General features: G+C 47.1%; 2 protein-coding genes across 11 annotated transcripts in view; one reads left to right on the forward strand and one right to left on the reverse strand.

Moving 5' to 3' along the window:
- lrrc7 (leucine rich repeat containing 7) overlaps positions 1 to 22990 on the forward strand; it is a 211540-nt gene that overhangs the window by 155856 nt on the left and 32694 nt on the right. For 4 of the 9 annotated variants that reach the window (XM_052073300.1, XM_052073298.1, XM_052073302.1 and 1 more), the window contains 10 exons: positions 3091 to 3154; positions 5569 to 5643; positions 5742 to 5886; positions 6587 to 6659; positions 6856 to 6873; positions 15317 to 15446; positions 15552 to 15667; positions 15866 to 15935; positions 16916 to 17015; positions 17698 to 17822. In XM_052073300.1, coding sequence (XP_051929260.1) covers positions 3091 to 3154; positions 5569 to 5643; positions 5742 to 5886; positions 6587 to 6659; positions 6856 to 6873; positions 15317 to 15446; positions 15552 to 15667; positions 15866 to 15935; positions 16916 to 17015; positions 17698 to 17822 — 916 coding nt within the window. Of the gene's footprint in view, positions 1 to 3090; positions 3155 to 5568; positions 5644 to 5741; positions 5887 to 6586; positions 6660 to 6855; positions 6874 to 15316; positions 15447 to 15551; positions 15668 to 15865; positions 15936 to 16915; positions 17016 to 17697; positions 17823 to 22990 lie in introns of those variants that run through there. The other 5 variants (XM_052073296.1, XM_052073301.1, XM_052073297.1 and 2 more) reach the window with 5 other exon arrangements.
- The window catches only part of LOC127605710 (uncharacterized), a 284213-nt gene continuing 271658 nt past the window's right edge, over positions 10436 to 22990 (reverse strand). For both annotated transcript variants that reach the window (XM_052073490.1, XM_052073489.1), the window contains exon 2: positions 10436 to 11275. In XM_052073490.1, coding sequence (XP_051929450.1) covers positions 10456 to 11196 — 741 coding nt within the window. In that variant the 5' untranslated portion in view covers positions 11197 to 11275 and the 3' untranslated portion in view covers positions 10436 to 10455. The remainder of the gene's footprint in view (positions 11276 to 22990) is intronic.

Genomic DNA, 22990 nt, shown 5'->3' on the forward strand with positions numbered 1-22990 from the left:
TAGTTTCAAGATAAAATGCTTATGACTAAAATGTCTGACTCACTCTTTCCTCTATGAGCTGTGACCTTCACATGGCAGGGTTTGGATGTTTAGGGCTTTATATCACCCAACGCAATTATTGGCGATTGGACTCAGTGGCGAGCACCTGGTGACTGAGACTGGACTCTGCACCCATACACTGAAGAGGCAATTTGGGTCCCCATTCCCATGCACTCTCTGTTGGCTGGAGTGTCAAAACGTTGGGTGCAATGTGAGCTGGTGTCAGCCAAAGGTGGGGAACTTGAGGCATTTCATCCCCAGCTACAGAAGATGGCCTTAGGAATGTGGAACAGCCCATCTCCTGCAGGGCAAGAGCTTGAGCTGACATGCGAGGTTGATAGGTTCCAACTAGATATAGACAATAGTCTGGGCTCCGGAGTTTTTACTCTTCCACTCTATAATTGCCCCCAGTGAGAGGGGCAGAGCAGGTGTGGGCATACTTATTGTCCCCCAGCTCATTTGTGTCTAGGTACCAAACAGCAGCTCAGAATGGCCTCTGCATTGACAGTGAGACTGTTGTTAGAATGCTCGGCTCATCACCATGTTCAAGTGTGAGTCAAGTCAAGTCAAGTCAAGTCAACAGTATTTATAGAGCACTTACAAACAGCCATCGCTGCATGCAAAGTGCTGTACATGGAGCGATTTAACATACACAATAAACAGTAAGACGAAATGGTAATAAAGGCGTTAGAAAGCACCAAGCGGTAAAATCATGCTGAGTCGAACGCCAAAGAATACAAGTGAGTTTTGAGGAGGGCTTTAAAGATGGGCAGCGAGGAGGCTTGCCGAATGTTCAGTGGGAGGTCATTCCAGAGAGAGGGACCAGCAACAGAAAAGGCTCGATCCCATCTGAGCCTCAGTTTAGTTCTTGGTACTTCTAACAAAGACTGGTCCACAGACCTGAGGCGCCGGGCAGGTGTGTAGGGGCGGATGAGCTCAGAGAGGTAAGGTGGTGCGAGATTATTTAGAGATTTGAAAACAAAGAGGAGGATCTTGAAAATAACTCTAAAATAAATGGGGAGCCAATGAAGTGTCCATATGTGCACTTGTCACAAGGACACCCAAAGCTGCAGTTTGATGATTGACTTTGTGGTAGAAGAGGGGTAGCAGACCTCTCAAATGATCACGACCTCTTGGTGTGTTGGCTCCGAGTTACAAGTGGCGCAATTGGACTATTCTGGTTGTCCTAGTACAGGGGTGTCACACATTGTGTAGATACCGTTTCTCTTGGAGGGCCATTATGACTGAAACTATATAAAGAAGTCAAGGATAATGGTTTATTCAACTATTGTTTAAGTGACTGTTATGAGGTGTTTGGTAACAAGAAAATGCTGACAATGTCTCTGCTATTTATTACATAGGAGAATTTGAAATTTTGGTCCAGATTTTAGCAAGGAGCATTGAATTTGATTTGTTTGATTTGATTTGATAAAAAAAGACCCTAGCACATAAATAAGCATATGACAGTTACAACAAGTCACAAGACATAACATGTAATAAGGGGGAGGATGAATGGGAAAAGGGGGGGGGGGGGGTAACCGCGACGCGGCCGAAATGACCAGCTGCACGGTCGCGCTCCGCATATCAAACCACGGCACGGGGGAAAAAGAATCGGAGCGATGAAGACGGTGATAACAAGGATGTGTATGCGCGTGTGGTTGTCCAATTGTGTATGTGTATGCGTGTACAGGTCATAGCTGCTTCGTCGAGGTCTGCTCATCATGAAGAAAGTCCCGGCTTATCAGTCCATGGCCGAGAAGGAGGGGGGAGGTGGTGGGGGGCCCTAGACTCCATGCGTATTTCCATCCAGGGGAAAGGCCAGATAGCGTTGTTTGTTTTGGAGAGACGGCCGCCAACAATTCCAGACAGCCTTGAGTCCTTGGTCGGTATCTCCTCACTGGCGCCGATCAGTCGGATCCGAAAATTCTTTCCGCAGCGTGGATTCCAACTTCTCCATGGTATAGTCGATCGCGCGGAGTCGCTCCAAAACCGCAACAATATTGCGGTTGAGCTCAGTCACTGCTTGAGTCTGAGTGTTGGACATTTGCGCCAAGACATCCAGAGTGACCGGCAGCTTCTTCACTTCCAATAGAGCCGCTCCCGTCGGTTGAATTTTGTGTTAGAACAGCAAGCTGCCAACACCAAACAGCAGCATACCTGTTATCAAAAGGCCAATAATGTAGATGTCTTCCACATCCTCCACGGACAGTACTGCCAGGCACACTGGTCTCTACTTTCTCCATGGATCCAGGGCGTATCCGGCAGCAAGTGTCCCCGGAGGGCAAGCAGGCTCCCCACTGCCCACTCTTTTCGTCGAAGAAATGTTGTCGATTACATCGAGAGACCAGCCAACTAATTCCATGCTTAGTTCTTCGGATGAAAAATACGGTAGGAGGCTAGGAAAAAAACGTGAGACAAAGACAGCACAAGGACTAAGTGGCGAGCACGGAAAGGGTGGCGGTGAGGGCAGGAGGAACAGTGCAAAAAGCGTCCGCCTTCGTCGAGAGCCAAGCAGAAAGAAGATTTTAAGAAGAAATTATGGAATGGGATAGAAAACCGGAGTACCCAGAGAAAACCCAAGCAGACACGGGGAGAACATGCAAACTCCACACAGGAAGGCACCCTGCACCTCTGCACCAGACGGGCTCCAGTGTCAACCTCCGTGCCGCCCTTGCACAGTACATAGAATACCTGAATCAGCCTGATACCACATTATATGACATGCATGCATGGAGGCAAACTGGTGTTATCAAGATCATGACAAGTGACGACAGCCATAGACATAATGGAAAATTCATATTTGAACAAATACTGTGCTAGGTTTCCATACTACTTTAAAAGTCCCTCTCAAGAATATCACTCATTTGTCATCTTGAGGCCCAAGTTAATTGTTGGGATAACATTCAAAGAATAAAAACCACAATATTCCAATACTTATTAATCACCTGAAGGTGGACTGCTTGGTTGTAATCATCATTGGAAAGAATTTACTTCCACTCAAAGTTACCAAGATTTCTTGTGATCTTAGGTGTCTGCATTCTCTCATTCCAGGTCTATTCATCGACTGACGCAGTTGGAGAGATTGGATCTGGGTAGCAATGAATTCTCTGAAGTGGTAAGAATGTGTGCTGTTCTATTTAACAGGTGGTGTTCATGTAAAGCATAGGTGTTAAACTCAGGTCTTCGAGGGCCGCTGTCTTGCATGTTTTCCAAATCTCCCTGTTGCAACACACCTGATTCATCTGCTGATGAGCTGTTCATTTGAACCTGTTCATTTGAATCAGGTGTGTTGTAACAGGGAGACTTGGAAAACATGCAGGACAGTGGCCCTCGAGGACCTGAGTTTGACACCTATGAATTCTAAAATGTCAATGTAGAAAAAAATAGTTCTCTTTGGACAGTTGTCTGTGTTTAGATAATAATTTAAAAATTAGAGCGGTCAGTTCAGTGTGTTATTATCTGCATTAATTTAAATCAATTTTAACGTGATAAAAAATTTTTAGCACGAGATTAATGCGACAACACGTCACCGCAGATGTTACGTTGCTCTATAAATAAACCGGAAACAAAACAACAAGCACGCTGCTCAGTTCCACGCCGATGTCTGTTTTGCCAGCCACGGCAGCTCGAGACACCGAATACGGATCCTTAAAGAGTTTATGAATGGTAGGTTTACTTTTAAAAAGTTGCCAGATGGTTCCACTGACAAGACCAAAGTTACCTGTAGGTTTTGCATTCGTAAACTAAACTATCATCATAACATGTCGAGTCCGAAACATCACTTAATGGCCAAGCACACAGCTGATGTGAGCACTCCGTCTCCTCGTCAAAGACAGACAGCTTTGGATTATTTCAAAGCGAAGAAAGCTTCACAAATTTGCTGAAGCCATAGGTAAATGTATGGCTACTGCATGCAAGCCTGTCAACATTGTCCACAGCTAGTTTCAAGTTGAAATCATTCGCATTGCACCTAACGACTCCACTACGGATTGCCAGTGAGAGCCTCCATTACGAGCTATGTACAGAAATTGTTTGTAGCGGAGAAGGCTAAAGTACATCAAGAGGGAGAAGACACTGTTTCGGGAGAGAAATAAGAGACGAGGTTGATGAGCCTCTGGTGAATAAAGGGCAGGTAGCCTGTTGAGTACGAGCATGTCACTAACACAATTGTTACTTGTTTGGAACTATTTTGTGTGTAATGTTACCGTGTTCCGTGTCCATATCAATAAAAGGGGTGGAGCTTCCGTGTGTACGTCTGACAGTGACGGTGCGCTGAGGCACGTCGAGAGTTCAGTGGTGCAGTGGGAGCGACCACACTGAAAATAAGAAAACATCTCCAGTGTTGTGCCTCAAACCAAGTATGGTCAGCCGAAATAATGTAGATACAAAACCATTGAGAGACTTCCGCGCAAGAACGACCAACAGAATCAACATAGCCTGACTGTTGTGTTCAAAGCAAATTTGAGAAAAAAGGAAGTTTGCAACCATGGCTTAAATCCACAATAGGCTGAGTACTGGTTTACCTTAGATGTGCACTTTATAATTTTATATTGCTCTGTTTTGATTCCCTAAATAGAGCTGTTCAAGGAGCTGTTGTGTGACAAAATATTTTTTTCACTGCTGTTGATGGGCATTAATATTGTGTGAGAGATTTTGTGTGAATAACTGCTCCAAGTGAAAATTTTTGATATAAAATTTAAAATCGAAATTATTGTTTCAGTAAATATTTGCATTTTGCACATAGAAAACTCATCCATGATTCCATGTTGATGAGAGCATTAAAACTGGAAAAATAAGACAAAAGAAAATAAAAGGAAATTTAGAAACGATAAAAAATGTGTGTGTAATCACGATTAATTATGTGTTAACTATGATTTAATTATGACAGTTTTGTTTTTAATCACGATTAAATATCTTAATCATTTGGCAGCACTATTAAAAATATATATAATATAGACAGGAAAGAGAATCACAAACAAAGTCGGCAAGTCCCATTTCTGGGATGGCCTCCTCCGACATTCTCATTTCAAAAACCGGTGCAGCATATGATGAATTTTCTGAAGACATCATCAAGGAGTAAGGCATGAGTTCAGCTGGACCATGAAATGGGACACAGTGCCATGAGGGGGCTGAGGGAGAGAAGACCGGATGGAAGTTGACAGGATTTGACATCTGGGTCAGACAGGAAGTTTGCCGCATGGTTTGCATCGCGCCAAGGGTCTTGCCCACTAATTTATGTTCACCACGCTCAAAGGCCACGACTCACTTTGCGAATGTGACTGGTTCTACTCCACCATAACGAGTGTCTTCTCTTCATTATGATGGTACCATTTAAAATTAAATATTATTATCTTTGTAAATGGAGTTTTAGATAGTTTAGAGGGATTTAGATGTAGTGAACCTAATGAAGCATAAAGTGAATGTAAATTGTCAGAGTAAAATGTCGTTTGAAATTTGACTCTAAACGTTTCTGGTCAAAAATATATTTGCCGTTTTATTTTGTTGACGTGTGGTCTATTTGCATCTTAGCCGGAAGTGTTGGAGCAGATTCACAATCTAAAGGAGCTGTGGATGGATAACAACTCTCTCCAGTCCATACCTGGGGTAAGCACACTAATTATAAAATACTGTATGTTCTTTTTTTTCATTTTATAGATGTGGTTTATCTATGATTTGCCTTCCTTATCTCTCTGACTCTGCAGTCACTAGGAAAACTTCGCCAGCTGCGCTACTTAGACTTAGCTAAGAATCGTATTGAGAATTTGGACACGGATGTTTCAGGTTGTGAGGCCTTAGAGGATCTTTTGCTTTCCTCCAACATGCTTCAGCATCTCCCTGACTCTATAGGTGGGTCCTCAGACACACACATTATTTTATTATACAATATAAATAAGACCCCTTACAGACCACAGACCTCCATCTACAGCAGTTCAAACATTTTCTTAACAATACAGTTGTGCTCAGAGGTTTACATACCCTTAGGGTGCAGAAACTTCTAAGCAGCAACGTATGCCTGCCAACTAGTGGTGAATGGTGATATTTATATTTGTGCTCATTAAGTGTACACATTAACTTATGAGCAGAACTGTATCTGGGCTGCAATGTGAAACTGTATTCATTCATTCATTCATTCATCTTCCGTACCGCTTGATCCTCACTAGGGTCGCGGGGGGTGCTGGAGCCCATCCCAGCCGTCTCCGGGCAGCAGGCGGGGGACACCCTGAATCGGTTGCCAGCCAATTGCAGGGCACACATAGACGAACAACCATCCACGCTCACACTCACACCTAGGGACAATTTAGTGTTCAATCAGCCTGCCACGCATATTTTTGGAATGTGGGAGGAAACCGGAGCACCCGGAGAAAACCCACGCAGGCCCGGGAGAACATGCAAACTCCACACAGGGAGGCCGGAGCTGGAATCGAACCCGGTACCTCTGCACTGTGAAGCCGACGTGCTAACCACTGGACTACCGGGCCGCCATGTGAAACTGTAAACAAAGTTAATTTGTATTTACCGACGTCTTTGCATTTGCATGGCCTTACAGGAATGTTAAAGAAACTGACAACACTGAAAGTGGATGACAACCAGTTGACCTCACTGCCGGGAACTATCGGGAGGTAAGAAATCTCTACAAGCATTCAAGTCATAAAGACCAATTAAAGCCTGGATCGGTTTTTGCTTGCTAGTTTATCACAAGGTGTTATTCTCTGGAGGGTTATGTACTTTCCTTGTTTACTACTTTCTGTTATTGTGCTGGCTGATGATTTGGGGGGGATTCTGTGTGTTGCTTTTGCTGCATTGCCGTGGCATAAGTGCGAAGCCCAAGCAAGGGTGAGTAACTTTAGAACATAGTTTGTTGCTTCAGGGATGTGTTCAGAAATAAGAGAGAGATGTTCAGTTGCGTCACAGATACAAACACACCACACAAAAAAATATTGCATCACTTCACGCAAATTAAACAAATTTTTGTTTGAGTGCACAAATGTTTCTTTATGATTTCTTCCTTGAATGTTCAATTGGTCGTAAAGTTTCTTTGCATGTGTTGGATCAGAGCACAACACAATGGACTGCACTGAAAACAACAAACGGAATAGAAAAGTATATTGGAGCACTGATATTGCTCTCCTCTTTACAGTTAATTAAAAAACTTTTATTTGTAACATCATGATGTACCGTATTTTCACCACTATTCGACGCACCGTACGGTTGGGCGCAGTCTCATTAATGGGTGACATTTCTGTATTTTACACATAGACAGACCGCACTGTAACAATGGGCACAGTTTTACAGTGGTAAAACATACGCCAGCTTAAACATACGGCATGCACGCGCGCACGCTAACAGGTTAGCTTGAAGCATACAGTAGCATGCCAAGGCATACAGATACAAGCTAAAAACACATTTTTTAAAAGGCAACGAAAGCAGAACTGAGTTTGGGTGTATTTTATTTAGCCATCGTACAATGTTCTCATGTTTTTCGATCAATCATCACCCAGAAATCCATCAAAGTCCTCATCCTCTGTATCAGAAGCAGAGGACTGCACATCCCAGTTGTCTTTGAATGCATCACATGCTAAAGTGTGAGTTGCTACGCATTGCCGAGCGGAAAGAAGGAGCAGCAACAGCAAAGTCAACATTTCTCTCGTGTGAAGCTTTCCCACATTTGAAAGTAAAGAACAGAGCGAAACATGGTGGCAGCGCGCGTGTGTGTAGAAAGAATTGAACAATTATGCAAGTACCGTAATCCATCAAAAACGCCGCGTTCCCTCTCGTTGTTGCTTATTGTGGCGTAACTCGCCCAGCACTGCCTCTCACTCTTTGTAAAGTTGTGTTTGCCATCGATCATCCATTGTTCCCATGCCATTCGCAACTTTACTCTGAACGCCCGGTTGATGCCAATGTCCAGCGGTTGGAGTTCTTTAGTCAAGCCTCCGGGAATAACGGCAAGTTCAGAGTTCATTTGCTTGACTTGGTTTTTCACCGCTGCTGTGAGATGGGCACGCATGCCAAAAGCATAACCAGTGGCTTTAAGTTTGAACTGAGCTTCGTAGGCGTGTCTCTTTGTCGAATTTATTTTCAGGGGTTCTTAGAAACCAAAACCGGAGTTGTTTTGCAACAATGCACATTGCCACACTCTATACATGTGTTGGTACCTGCTTGCAGCGTCCCTTTAGCGTCCACTTACACGCCCACCCTTCACCATTGGCGGACTGCTCCCCAGCTTGCCTGTCCTCTCTCTCTCTCTCTCTCTCTCTCTCTCTCTCTCTCTCTCTCTCTCTCTCTCTCTCTCTCTCCCTCTCCATATATGTATATATACACGCCCACCCTTCCCTGATTGGCCGACTTCTTTTCCGCATGCCTGGCCACAGTCACTTCCGCCTTTTCTCTATATAAACAGCGTGTCGGCTGTCAGTCAGATTTTGGAACTCAGCGCATACAAAGGACGCTCCGCACCATAAGGCATCCTGTCCATTTTGGAGAATATTTAAGACTTTTAATGGCGCCTTATAGTCGTGAAAATACGGTAATTGCATTGTAACAGGGATACGTTGTGATATATTATTTACAATATTTTCATCTGCTGTGCTTTTTGAGTTTGAGTTTGTTTATTGAACATAAAACATAAACAGTAATAATTTGACATAAAATAAGGTAGATAAAAAAGTAAAAAAAAAGAAATCAGTCTTCATTCAACACAGTTATTATGTTCAAGGGAGTAGGAAGAAGTAAAAAACTTACCTAGTCCTACCCCGTTATGTTTATATCTACTAAATCCTTTTCATATCAATCAGAAAAGTAAAAAGTAAGAAGAAAGAAGTCTCCATTCCTTTTTATCTTGATGACCTGAAAACAATGCACCTTTCTGAATAAATCCCTGGGATTAACTTCAATAAGCACACCATGATTTCCCTTCTGCTGATACCTCAGAATGGAGCCCTCTTTCATTTATGACTTCCTTGAAATCAGTGTGTTCCCCATAATTAGGCTCATGCCATCTCAAGTTATTCTTTTTAATCAACATGTATTTAGATACTAATAAATGACATTAGGTAACACAGTGATCGAATGGTTAGTACATCCACCTCACAGTGCAGAGGAACAGGGTTCGATTCCGGCTCCGGCCTTCCTGTGTGGAGTTTGCATGTTCTCCACGTGCCTGTGTAGGCTTTCTCAGGGTACTCAGTTTTTTTTCCCACATTCCAAAAACATGCATGGCAGGTGAATGCAACACTCTCGATCAGGGTTGGGCAAACTTTTTGGCTCGGGGGCCACATTGATTTCTAAATTTGACAGGTGGCCGGGTCACCACAAGATACGGTACATAAAAAACTGTATATGTTGACAGTCCATACCAAACATCAACGGAACAAAAGCATTAAAGTATTACCATACTTTTTTTTTTGTGAGAACAGTGAAACAACTGTGGTATATGTGCTGCATGAGCGTCCATCCATCCATCCATATATCCATCCAGCCATCTTCTACCGCTTCTACCGGCCTGGTCGCCGGTGCAGCAGCTTTAGCAGGGAAGCCCAGACTTCCCTCTCCCTAGTTATTTCTTCCAGCTCTCCCCAGGGGATCCCGAGGCGTTCCCAGGCCAGCTGGGTGACATAGACTTTCCAGCGTGTCCTGGGTCGTCCTCGGGGTCTCCTCCAGGTGGGACATGCCCGGAACACCTCACCAGGGATGCATCAGGAGGCATCCGAATCAGATGCCCAAGCCACCTCATCTGGCTCCTCTCGATGTGGAGGAGAAGCGGCTCGAATCTGAGCCCCTTCCGGATGACCGAGCTTCTCACCTTTATCTCTAAGGGATGGAGATATCCCACCCATAGCTCGTGACCATAGATGAGGGTTGGAACGTAGATCGACCGGTAAATTGAGAGCTTCGCCCTTTGGCTCAGCTCCTTCTTTAACACGACAGACCGATACAAAGTCCGCATCACAGCAGACGCTGCACCGATCCGCCTGTCGATCTCTCGCTCCCTCCTGCCCTCACTCGTGAACAAGAGCCCAAGAGAGCTAAACTACTCCATTTGGGGCAGATCTCCTCCCCGACCCGGAGGGGGCAGTCCACCCTTTTCTGACTGAGGACCATTGTTTCAGATATTCATCCCAACCGCTTAACACTTGGCTGCGAAGCGCTCCAGTAAGAGTTGGAGAACCCTGCTTGAAGGAACCAACAGCACCACATCATCTGCAAAAAGCAGAGATGCAATACTGAGGCCACCAAAACGGACCCCCTCAACGCTTCGGCTGTGCCTAGAAATTCTGTCCATAAAGGTTATGAACAGAATCAGCGACAAAGGCCAGCCTTGGCGGAGCCCTACCCTCACTGGAAACGATTCAGACTTACTGCCGGCAATGCGAACCAAACTCTAACATCGGTGGTATCATGACTGACCAGCCCGTATCAGGGAGTTCGATACCCCATACCCACGACGCACCCCCCACAGAACTCGCCGAGGGTCACTGTCAAACGCCTTCTCCAAGTCCACAAAACACATGTAGACTGGTTGGGCGAATTCCCACATACCCTCGAGGACCCTGCTAAGAGCTGGTCTGCTGTTCCACGGCTGGGACGAAAACCACACTGCTCCTCCTCAATCTGAGGCTCGACTTCCTGACGGACCCTCGTCTCCAGCACCCCTGAATAGACCTTACCAGGGAGGCTGAGGAGTGTGATCCCTCTGTAATTGGAACACACCCTCCGGTCCCCTTTTTTAAAAAGAAGGACCACCACCCCGGTCTGCCAATCCAGAGGCACTCTCCCCGCTGACCACGCGATGTTGCAGAGGCGTGTCAAGCAGGACAGCCCCACAACATCCAGAGCCTTGAGGAACTCGGGGCAGATCTCATCCACGCCTGGGGCCTTGCCACCGAGGAGCTTCTTAACCACATCGGTGACTTTAACCACAGAGATCGGAGAGCCCACCTCAGAGTCCCCATACTCTGCTTCCTCCAAGGAAGGCGTGTTGGTGGAGTTTAGGAGGTCTTCGAAGTACTCCGTCCACCGGCTCACAACGTCCCGAGTCGAGGTCAACAGCGCCCTATCCCCACTGTACACAGTGTTAGTGGTGCACTGTTTCCCCCTCCTGAGACATCGGATGGTGGACCAGAATTTCCTCGAAGCCGTCTGGAAGTCGGCTTCCATGGCCTCACCGAACTCCTCCCACGCCCGAGTTTTTGCCTTGGCGACCACCGCAGCTGCATTCCGCTTGGCCAGTCAATACCTGTCAGCTGCCTCTGGGGTCCCACAGGCCATAAAGGCCCGATAGGAGGTGGGAGTTGAAACTCCTTCTGACAGCGGATTCCGATAGACGCTCCCAACAAACCCTCACATCACGTTTCGGTCTGCCAGGTTGGACCGGCATCTTCCCCCACCATCGGAGCCTACTCACCACCAGGTGGTGATCAATTGACATGCGGCCGCAAATACAATTATACAACCACAAAGTCAATCATCGAACTGCAGCTATGGGTGTCCTGGTGCCAAATGCACATATGGACACCGATATGTTCGAACAATGTGTTCGTTATGGACAATCCGTGACGAGCACAGAAGTCCATAAACAAAACACCACTCGAGTTCTGATCGGGGGGCCGTTGCTCCCAATAATGCTCTTCCAGGTATCACTGTCATTGCCCACGTGGTTATTGAAGTCCCCCAGCAGAACAAGGGAGTCCCCAGCAGGAGTACTCTTCAGCACACTCTCCAGGGACTCCAAAAAGGGTGGGTACGCTGAGCTGCTGTTTGGTGCATTTGCACAAACAACAGTCAGGACCCGTCCCCCCACCCGAAGGCGGAGGGAGGCAACTCTCTCGTCTACCGGTGTGAACCCCAATGTACAGGCACTGAGCCGGGGGTTAATGGGTATGCCCACACCTGCTCTGCGCCTCTCACCGTGGCCAACTCCAGAGTGGAATAGAGTCCAACCCCTCTCGAGAGAACTGGTACCAGATCCCAGGCTGCGTGTGGAGGTACGTCTGACTATATCCAGTCGGAACTTTTCTACCTCTCATACCAGCTTGGGCTCCTTCCCTGCAAGAGAGATGACATTACATGACCGTAGAGCTAGCTTCTGGAGCCGAGGATCGGACTACCAGGGTCCCCACCTTTGACTGCCGCCCAGCTCACACTGCACCCAACTCCTTTGGCCCCTCCCATGGGTGGTGAGCCCATTCCAACCAGTTCAGGTTGTACCCCGCCGACTGCCCGAAGACAGGTGGGATAGGCTCCAGCATGCCCCACGACCCTCGTGAGAATAGGCGGATTAGAAAATGGATGGATGGATCCGTGTCATTAATATATTTGCGTATTACCTTTCATGAATGCAACATAATTTATCTTGGCAAACAACTCTGCTTGCATCCTTGGTCCCAAATATATGAGATTTACTGTGTATTATTTGTCAATAGTATTCTAACATGCAAAATAATTATATAATTTGTGTACAGTTCATCAGTGTACTCACCATTATGCTGAATGTGCTTTGTCATAATTATGGGAGCCTTGACCATTTTTTTTCTGTCCAATTTTGTGAACCGTAACAAAGCGTGTTTCTACTGCGGGATCACAACCTGGCTGCTGTAGGAATAAAATAGATTGATAGGCTTTCATACTTTAGTGACCAAGCTATTGGTCTTATTTTTGGTTAAATATATCCAACCGCTTTTGGCAGACTACTGCAATAAGCACTGGTATTACCGCATTGTCGTAAAGCCACACAAATGTCACATTGTTGGTGTTTATTGCGATATGAATCCATTTCTCCTTACCACACAGTTGTTGCACACGCAATATTGGGCAAAACATTTTGCCAACAAAGATATAGGTTCATCTCGCACCGTTCACGCTCATTCCTCCACGGTCCCACTGGTATAAATATCATAAGACAGCAATTGAAATAGCCAAAGCTTGCAGCCTAATCGCTATTCTCATCCAGTTAATTCCGTGCTCTCTGTCCCACTCAGATGTATGAAGACAGTGTCTCCTTGCTGGCTGCACATTTCAGTGCTCCGCAGTGTTATAGTCTGGGGGTGGCAGCTTCAGTGTGTCAGTTCCTGCTTCCACCATGTAGACTGTGTGCCTGTTTAGCCCTGAATTTAAAGGAAATGAGAGGACCGTTGCGAATTTAGTTCGCTGTGTTCAACCCACAAATGCGCAAACCACCTGTTTCTAATTGTGCGCATCTGCAAAACTACCACAAAAAAAAGGAAACTCCACCCATGCGCACAGTTGCACTGTGCCTTGCAGTCGACTTGGCATGAATCTAGAGCCCTTGGTGTACTGTATTATCACCACTAGTTCGGTTGGTTCTTACTTTGGCTATATGTTGCAAAACGTAGCAAAAATGCCACCCTTCACCACGCACACACACACCCGACACACACAGACACACACACACACACACGCGCGCACAGAGTTCATCCTTTATGATCTCTGCACTAAGGTCTTTCTGATAACGCTAATATCTCCCATGATATCATGCATTTCATTACCTCTCTTGGCAAAAGTGTTGAAGACACATCACGAAAAGCCAAATATAAAACAAAACAGAGACAAAGCAGAGTCAAGTTAGTACTCTGACACTTGCTGAAATTAACCCTTTCAGGGACAGCGGTTGCTACAATGGACAGTCTACCATCTTAGGTACATCTCAGGTTACAGGGTGCATAAAAGGGTTAAGTTCGACAAAGTACGCATAAGTTATGCCTGACGTCATGCGTGACGATGGTTCAAAATCTGAAGTGACATGCCCCTTCAGAGAGGCATTGCTCATGAAACATTTCAGCTAAATTATGAATGGTTCTAATTCAGTGACGTTAACTTTCGTAGATCCAACGTACAGTGGCTTAAGCAAACTAGGAAAACAACAAATTATAAATACTGTCAGTTTACAGAGACTCACGGCATAAATATACATATTTTCAACAGATAATTTACGGCTGCTAAACTGGAAAACCGTTAGCTCATGCAGCCATCTACACATGCCTTCGAAATTGGATGCTGCATGTGCATGAATTTGATAAATTGCTGAGTTAGTTAGGTGTTAACGAAAATGTCCAACTTGCTCAACCTGACTCATTTTGTATCGTTTTCAAAAAGAACCTCATGTGCTGTATTGCTCATTTTGTTTCTCCTCTCTGCCTGAGGAGATATACATTAGTGACTAACCAGGGCTCTTCTTAATGAGCTGCTGTAGCACCTATAGAACCATACCGCAGCAGGGCAAAACATTGCAGGGCCTTCTTTGCTTCAGTGTAACACCTGGCACTGCTTTAAGGATTTGTGGTCTGGTAAGATATCTAAATAAAGGATAAGTCCCCCTGCCCCTCCTCTCCGCTCCTCTCTCCTCTCCTCCGTCCGTATGGTGGCCCAGATGGTCCAGGCTGGTGGGAATAATAACGGCAGACTCTTGCAATGTTAACAATAACAGTACTTGAATGTAAAATGCTCGGCTCATTAGCATGAGTCTACTGTTAGCCAGACCAGTGGTGCTCAAAGACAAGTGGGTCAAAGGGCCTTGTCGAGCCCCATGGGCATTACTGTAAACATGTTCGGCTTGTCATTGACGCACACATTTAAAATGTATAATGGAGGATCAAGATCAAACCCATATTGTAATAAAAGTCCTACGAAGCCTGTGCAATGATTGTTCATGACCAGATTCAAGTGATGATTTATTGATTCTTAAATGCGCTGATCTTTGACTTTTCTTTATGATCTTAGTTGCTGCTCTGAAGGCAAATGAAGATACTGTAAATGCATAACGAATTAAGACACACAAAAAGGCTTTTGAGAGACTATCATGTATTTGCACTCTATATGTAATTTATTAACCGTACAGTCCACCATTTATACAGCTCAAGAATGTCTTTTATCCGTCTTTGTAAACGGACTCTCCTCATTGTCTTGATACAGCAATAAGTTAAAGGATGGTGTTGATTCCAGCAAAGCTATGAATCTCTATTTTTGTAGTTTTGTGTTGTATGGTTCTGGTTTAATCCTGTTGTACTTAAACAAGCTTACAAATGGTTTTACACTCACATTCTATCCCACATTTTGAATTTGGTATTCAGCTCATGATAGTTGTTCCTTAAAATGATTCGAAGCCCAGCAAGGAATATCACCATCCATATGCTTTAAATAATCATATCAATGTAAGAGTTGGACAGTTTAATAGCTGTGGAATCTTTTTTATGATTATTACTTCTTTGCCAATTTCAATTTCAATGTCAATTGCCCGTTTCTCAATATGTCTTCCACTCAGTCTTTGTCTGTTGGAGGAACTGGACTGTAGCTGTAATGAGTTGGAGTCACTTCCTCCAACCATAGGCTACCTGCACAGTCTCCGAACCTTTTCTGCTGATGAGAACTTCCTCATAGAACTTCCCCGAGAGGTGACTATCCAATTGCACCCTTGACACTTTTCTTCCTGAAAGAACCACCCATGCAATTCGTTGCCTGAACTGACCCCACCCACAATGTTATGTTTGTGTGTTCAGATCGGTAACTGTAAGAATGTGACAGTGATGTCACTACGCTCCAACAAACTTGAGTTCCTCCCCGATGAGATAGGACAGATGACCAAACTACGAGTCCTAAACCTTAGTGATAATAGGTATACACACACAGACACACAGACAATGTAATGGAAACTCTTCATCAATGATTTTGTCTTTGCTCTTTCCACCTACAGTTGCTACGGCAACTGGCAAGTGTGTTGCTATGGCGACATGCTCTGCTGGCTGTACAGTACGTGGGCAGAGAAAACATATTTTTCTTATTCTGGCTCCACTCCCTTGTCTCTCATTGTCAGGTTAAAGAATCTCCCGTTCACCTTTACTAAGTTGAAGGACCTGGCTGCTCTCTGGCTTTCTGACAATCAGGTAGCTCTCCCGCAAAATATGGTTGTGTAGATGATTGCAATACCGTTAATCGTGTGACAGTACACAAGAAGGATTTCTGACCTGTCCATTTGATTACATTATCAGAAAATACATGCAGTGATGATTACATTTAGACTGCAACTGTATTCCTTTCATATTAACCTCTGCAATCGATTAACCAGTAATGCAAATGAGTTGTCAAGTCAAGTCAAGTCAACAGTATTTATAGAGCACTTTCAAACAGCCGTTGCTGCAGAGAAAGTGCTGTACATGGAGCGATTTAACATACACAATAAACAGTAAGACGAATCGGTAATAAAGGCGGTAGAAAGCACCAAGCAGTAAAATCAAGAACAAATCGAAGTCATGCTGAGTCGAACGCCAAATAATACAAGTGAGTTTTGAGGAGGGCTTTAAAGATGGGCAGCGAGGAGGCTTGCCGAATGTTCAGTGGGAGGTCATTCCAGAGAGAGGGACCAGCAACAGAAAAGGCTCGATCCCCTCTGAGCCTCAGTTTAGTTCTTGGTACTTCTAACAAAGACTGGTCCACAGACCTGAGGCGCCAGGCAGGTGTGTAGGGGCGGATGAGCTCAGAGAGGTAAGGTGGCGCGAGATTATTCAGAGATTTGAAAACAAAGAGGAGGATCTTGAGTATAACTCTAAAATGAATGGGGAGCCAGTGAAGGAATGCCAGAGTAGGAGTTATATACATATGAAAATATGTAGGAGTTGTCACGAAGGAGAGGCATTTTGTCAGATCTATAATACTGTGTGGTTAGGAAAAAAAAGGTTCATTTATGTTTGTACTTTTCGGTATATTAATAAATAGAAGCATGATGCATATGTGGAAAGGGAACACAGAATGAATGTCAGCAATTGAGTGCGATTGAACACCTCGAGTGACAAAGATGGCATCTAAATATATATTTTTTACACATGACATTGCTTGAAAGCTGATATGATATTTGATATCATTGCAGTCCAAGGCTCTGATCCCCTTACAGACAGAAGCTCACCCCGACACCAAACAGAAGGTTTTGACCAACTACATGTTTCCTCAACAACCTCGTCATGATGAGGGTACAAGCTGTGTGTGTGTGTGTGTGTGTGTGTGTGTGTGTGTGTGTGTGTGTGTGTGTGTGCGTGCGTGTGCGTGTGTGTGTGTGTGTGTGTGTACGCGTACACATGTGTATTATGCGTATGACTGAAAATCTGATGGCAGAAATGTGGAGTTTGAGCCTGTCATGTGTCATGTGGGAATTTTCACATGAGGAATGAGGCAAAATGTAATCAGTATCAATAACCGCTATCACTAGAGTTACTTTTAAAAGGATGTTTTAATGAACGGTAATAATAACAGTCGCTGATGGTATAGTGGTACACTCGCCTGATTTATGTGGGGGCAGCATGGGATAGGTTCCCACTGATGTGGTTCTGGGTGTGAATGGTCGGTAGTGTCTATATGTGCTCTGCGACTGGCTGGCGACCAGTTCAGGGTGTAGGCTACCTTCCGCCCAAAGTCAGATGAAATGGGCTTCAGCAACTGCCGCGACCCTCTTCAGAATAAGCGGGGTTGAAAATGGATGGATGGATGGATAATGAGAACATGAATACAATAATTTTCTCTTCCCTCTTACCATAAAATGATGGCTTAACATAGTATTTTAAGCACAGCATATCTGCCGATTAAATTGTCTAAGCAGTTCATTTGCAGTTTCACAACATTGCGCTTTTTACTTTTCGGTTGGTGTTCTGTGTGCAGATTATCAGTCGGACAGTGACAGCTTTAATCCTACTCTGTGGGAGGAGCAGAGACAGCAGAGGATGACTGTGGCCTTTGACTTTGAGGACAAGAAAGAAGAGGAAGACAACTCCGGGAAGGTCAAGGTCTGCCTTTTATCTGGCTGTGCTGTCTGTCTCTATGTTCAGTATGTACCTGGATGTCTATGTACATTGGGGCAGCGAAAATCGTTTGGTTCCACTGGATTTACTTAATTTGGACATGTACATCGTTTGTGCATGATTAGAATGAGCATATCAATTTTAATATTTTGCTGGAAAAGTGTCCAAAAGTACAGTACATCAGTTGACCCGAATTGTATTTATTTCTGTCATTGACTTGGCATTTGGAATACATATATATATATATATATATATATATATATATATATATATATATATATATATATATATATATATATATATATATTGTAAGGAGCGACGGCCCGGCGAAGTGAAGTGAAGTACTCGAAGAGCGGTGGTACACTGTTTTTATTCAGCAAACGTACGATCATTTATATACCAGCAAAGCGGACGTTAGTGTAAACAAACGTCCAGCCCACCCGGGGGCTGTGATTGGTTGGTAGCGAGCGGCAGCGGGGGCCGCCGATTGGCTGATCAGTCTCGCGGCGCGAAATTCAAATGTCGGAGTTCTCAGGGCTGTGATTGGTTGGTAGCGAGCGGCAGCGGGGGCCGCCGATTGGCTGATCAGTCTCGCGGCGCGAAATTCAAATGTCAGAGTTCTCAGAGGGCATTTGTGGTTGCTACAAATACTCCCCTGTTAGAAAGTCCTTGGCAGGCTGAGTCCGAATTAGGATAGTGATGAAAGTTCATGGTTGGGCGTGCAGGCGGTCGGGTGGGCGGACGGCGCGTCCGGCTCGAGTGATGGTCAGCGGCGCGGGTTCGTCGTCGTCGTGGTAGGCCGGTTTCAGGCGGTCGATTGAGACCCAATCCTGTCGACCATGGATGTTGAGGCGGTAGGCCTTGTCGTTACGTTGCTCCACGGCGTACGGGCCGCGGTATGGTCGAGTTAGAGGCGGGCGGTGGGCGTCGTTCCTTACGAAAACGTGAGTACAGGTTAACAGCGACTTCGGTACTCGTCTGCTGCGCTGGTCTTGGTAGGTCTGGAGTACGGGTCGGTACTTTCCGACGGTCGGAGATCGGCGAGATAGGCCGTGGAGTCGGCGGCGTCTTGGCTGGACGGGAAGAACTCCCCGGGAACGGCGATGGTTTCACCGAATACCATCTCGGCTGAGGAGACACCGAGACCTTCTTTCGGAGTCGTCCGCATTCCGAGAAGTACCCAGGGCAATTGGGCACTCCAGTGTGGTCCGGTGCAGCGGGCCATGAGCGCTGCCTTCAACGTGCGGTGAGTGCGCTCGGCCATTCCGTTGGCGGCGGGGTTGAAAGCAGTCGTATGATGCACAGTCGTTCCCATGAGCTGACCAAGGGCGGTCCAGAGCTGTGACGTGAATGAAGAACCTCGGTCGGAGGTGATATCGTCAGGGACTCCGAATCTGCTGACCCAGCCTTGGAGAAGGGCGGCGGCGCAGTCTTGTGCAGTGGCTCCTTTCATTGGGATCGCCTCAGGCCATCGAGTCGACCGCTCGGTGGACGTGAAGAGATACTGGTAGCCGTCTCAAGGTGGCAGCGGTCCAACTATGTCGACGTGAAGATGGCCGAAGCGACGTCGGGGTTGTGGAAACTGGCCGATACCGGATTCTGTATGTTGGCCGATCTTACTGGCTTGGCATTGGAGGCAGTTGCGAGCCCAGGCTCGTACGTCTTTGTTGATTCCATGCCATACAAACTTCTCGGTCATCAGTTTGGCGGTTGATCTTCCAGACGGGTGTGATAAACCATGGATAATATCGAACATTTTACGTCGGAGCGTTTTCGGGATGAGTGGCAGAGGGCGTTGCCTGCTCACATCGCAGAGTAAGGTGCGTCCGTCGTCGCCAAACGGTACGTCTTCCCATCTCAGGCCTGTGACGGACTGACGATAGTCAGCGGTGCCCTTCTGATCAGCCACTTGGGCGTCGGCGATGGCTCCGTAGTCGACGCCAAGATGGACGGCGTTGATTTCCACTCGTGACAGGGCGTCGGCTACTGGATTCTTTTTACCAGGGACGTACTCTATCTCGCATCCGAATTCTGCGATGGCGGAGAGATGACGCTGCTGACGGGCGGACCACGGGTCCCCAGCTTTGGTGAAGGCGTGTACGAGGGGGCGGTGGTCGGTACGGATCTTGAACGGCGTTCCTTCCAGCAGGTGGCGGAAATGTCGCACAGCCAGGTATACGGCGAGAAGTTCGCGGTCGAACGTACTGTATCGGGTTTCAGGTTGGCGTAACTTCTGACTGAAGAATCCCAGAGGCTGCGGGATACCGTTGATGACCTGCTCCACCACACCTCCTACAGCAACGTTACTTGCGTCGGTCGTCAGTTGAAGCGGAGCCGCCGGCTTCGGGAATGTCAATGTCGCGGCCTTGGCGAGGGCGGCTTTCGTAGCTTCGAACGATTTGCTCTGGGCGGAGGTCCATTCCAGGTGTTTCGGGTTGCCGCTGAGCGCATCGTATAGCGGGGCCATGACGTGGGCGAGGCGAGACAGGAAACGATGGTAATAGTTCACCATCCCAGTGAACTCTTGGAGAGTCTTGATCGTTTTCGGCGTAGGGAACTTGTGGATGGCGTTGACTTTAGCGGGCGGACTCCGGAAACGTCGATCTCGTAACCGAGGAACTCTACTTTCGACGCGCCGAAAACGCACTTGTCTCGTCGTACTACCAAGCCGTTGTCGCGGAGCAGTTGGAGGACGTTTCGGACGTGGTCGTGATGTTCTGCCTTCGTCTTCGAATGGATGAGGATGTCGTCGACGTAACATACACAGTACGACAGTTCGCCGAGGATGCTGTCCATGAGGCGTTGAAAGGTGGCGCCGGAGTTGCGAAGACCGAACGTTGAGTAGTAGAAGACGTAGGAGCCGAACGGCGTGATGATCGCTGTTTTGGGGACGTCGGGCTCGTGGACGGGAACTTGAAAATAACCTTTCAAGAGGTCCAGTTTCGTGAAGTATCTGGCGCCGTCCAACTCGTTGGTGATGTCCGCGATGTTGGGTAGGGGATAGTGATCCGGTTCCGTCTTCACATTCAGCAGGCGGTATCTACACACGGCCGCCATGAACCGTCAGTCTTTTTTACCATGTGCAGCGGTGATGCCCATGGACTGGATGCTTTCTTGCAGAGTCCCATCCTTTCCATTTCGGCGAAAGCTTGTTTGGCGGCCTTGAGTTTGTCGGGCGAGAGGCGTCGGAACTTGGAATAGACGGGTGGTCCTTTTGTCTCGATATGGTGGAAGATTCCGTGTTTCGCTGCTTTCCCCGGCGTCTGGTGAAGTTCGGGTTTGAAGACGTCGGCGTACTCGGTTAGTAGGTGCTCGTATGGGTCGTTGGTTGTGAATGCACAGGCGTTGACGTTTTCTTGGACCCGGGCGACGAGGTCGGTGGACTGGAACGATTGGAGATTCAGCATTCTTCGGTTGCCGACATCGACCAGTAGGTTATGGTGCCCGAGGAAATCGGCTCCGAGCAGTGGTGTCCTCACGTCAGCGATAATGAAGTCCCAGGCGTATCGGCGGTTGGCGATCTTGATATGGATGCGGCGGCATCCATACGTGGCGATGGGTGTACCATTGGCGGCCACGAGTTTTACTTGGCATGGCTGGTTGTGACGTCGGTTTTGGTCTGTGGCGGGGTAGATGGAGCGGCATGCTCCGGTGTCGACCAGGAATTCGCGATTGGAGATGGCATCGGTGACGTAGAACCCCTGGTTCGGGTTGGCGATCGTGCAAACGTAACTGTGATGAGGGCGCCACGCCGCCGGCGTTACTGTCGGCGGGTGGCCGTGGCGTTTTTTGAGAACTTGCAGTTCGGGAGGCAGTTTCTCGCGTCTCTGCCGAACTTGCTATGGTAGCTGCAAATACCAGACGGTAGCATGTAGCCGCGGGACCACTGGTTCTGGGGCGGAGCTTGACGGCGATCATGCGGTGGGCCTGGACGGTGGCGTACGGCATTGATGTCTGCGTCCACATTGGGCGGGGCTAGTGCGCTGCAGGCGGCGGCGACCGGCGTCGATTTCTCGGCAGCTCTGGTCGCGGTAATCAGGTCATCGGCTTTGGCGACTCGTGCGGACATTGTCAGTGTATTGGCGTCGTGGAGGGCGGCGCGAACTGAGGACGGGATGGACTGTAGCCATAGTTCGCGCATGAGGTCGACTCTGCGAGGCTGGCCAGTAGACGGATCGGCGCCGGGTAGTCGGGCGAGTGACTGCATCTCGTTCCACAAACAGAGCTGTGCGGTCGCCTAGATCCTGACTGGGCATGGCGAGCAGTCGTTTGGCGCGGGCGCTGACGGTAAGAGTATACTCTTTCAGCAGGTGATCTTTCAACGAGTCGTACGTGATTTCGTCGTCTTGTTGGTCCAACCATGCCGAAACGTGCTGGAAAACGCCGTCGGGGACGGCTTCTAAGACGTAGTCCGCTTTTGTTCTCGGATCTGTGACTTTCCGGAGGCGGAATTGTACTTCGGCCCGGCGAAACCAGGAAACGGGTTCCTGAGTGCTGAAAGGCGGCAGTTTCACCGAGACGGCGTGGATTGCGAGGTTGTTGTCGGACGGCGTCTGCGGGGGTGGAGTTGTCGACATCTTGAGTCTCGAAGGTTGCATGTTGAGAACGGCGAAGGGTCACAAGTTGTAAGGAGCGACGGCCCGGCGAAGTGAAGTGAAGTACTCGAAGAGCGGTGGTACACTGTTTTTATTCAGCAAACGTACGATCATTTATATACCAGCAAAGCGGACGTTAGTGTAAACAAACGTCCAGCCCACCCGGGGGCTGTGATTGGTTGGTAGCGAGCGGCAGCGGGGGCCGCCGATTGGCTGATCAGTCTCGCGGCGCGAAATTCAAATGTCAGAGTTCTCAGAGGGCATTTGTGGTTGCTACAATATATATTTACATTTATTTACTAAGAGATGTGAGGGTCAATATTAATCTAAAATCCACCAGTTTTGTCACATTTGGCAGAATGTGAGTCAACCATGTGGCTCAGAGTTCAGCTTCATCCTTCAGCCAAGTCAATAAACATCAATGAGCCTGTTTCAGCAGCAGCCTGATGCCGTCGCGCCATAAATGGGGGAAAGAGTAATTAGCTAAGGGCTCATAAATGACAGTGGACCAAGTTGTCGAAAACGGACCAAATTGTATGCATGTACAGGGACTAACAA

This window comes from Hippocampus zosterae, chromosome 8, assembly GCF_025434085.1.
Source record: "Hippocampus zosterae strain Florida chromosome 8, ASM2543408v3, whole genome shotgun sequence".
NCBI classification, from domain to species: domain Eukaryota; kingdom Metazoa; phylum Chordata; class Actinopteri; order Syngnathiformes; family Syngnathidae; genus Hippocampus; species Hippocampus zosterae.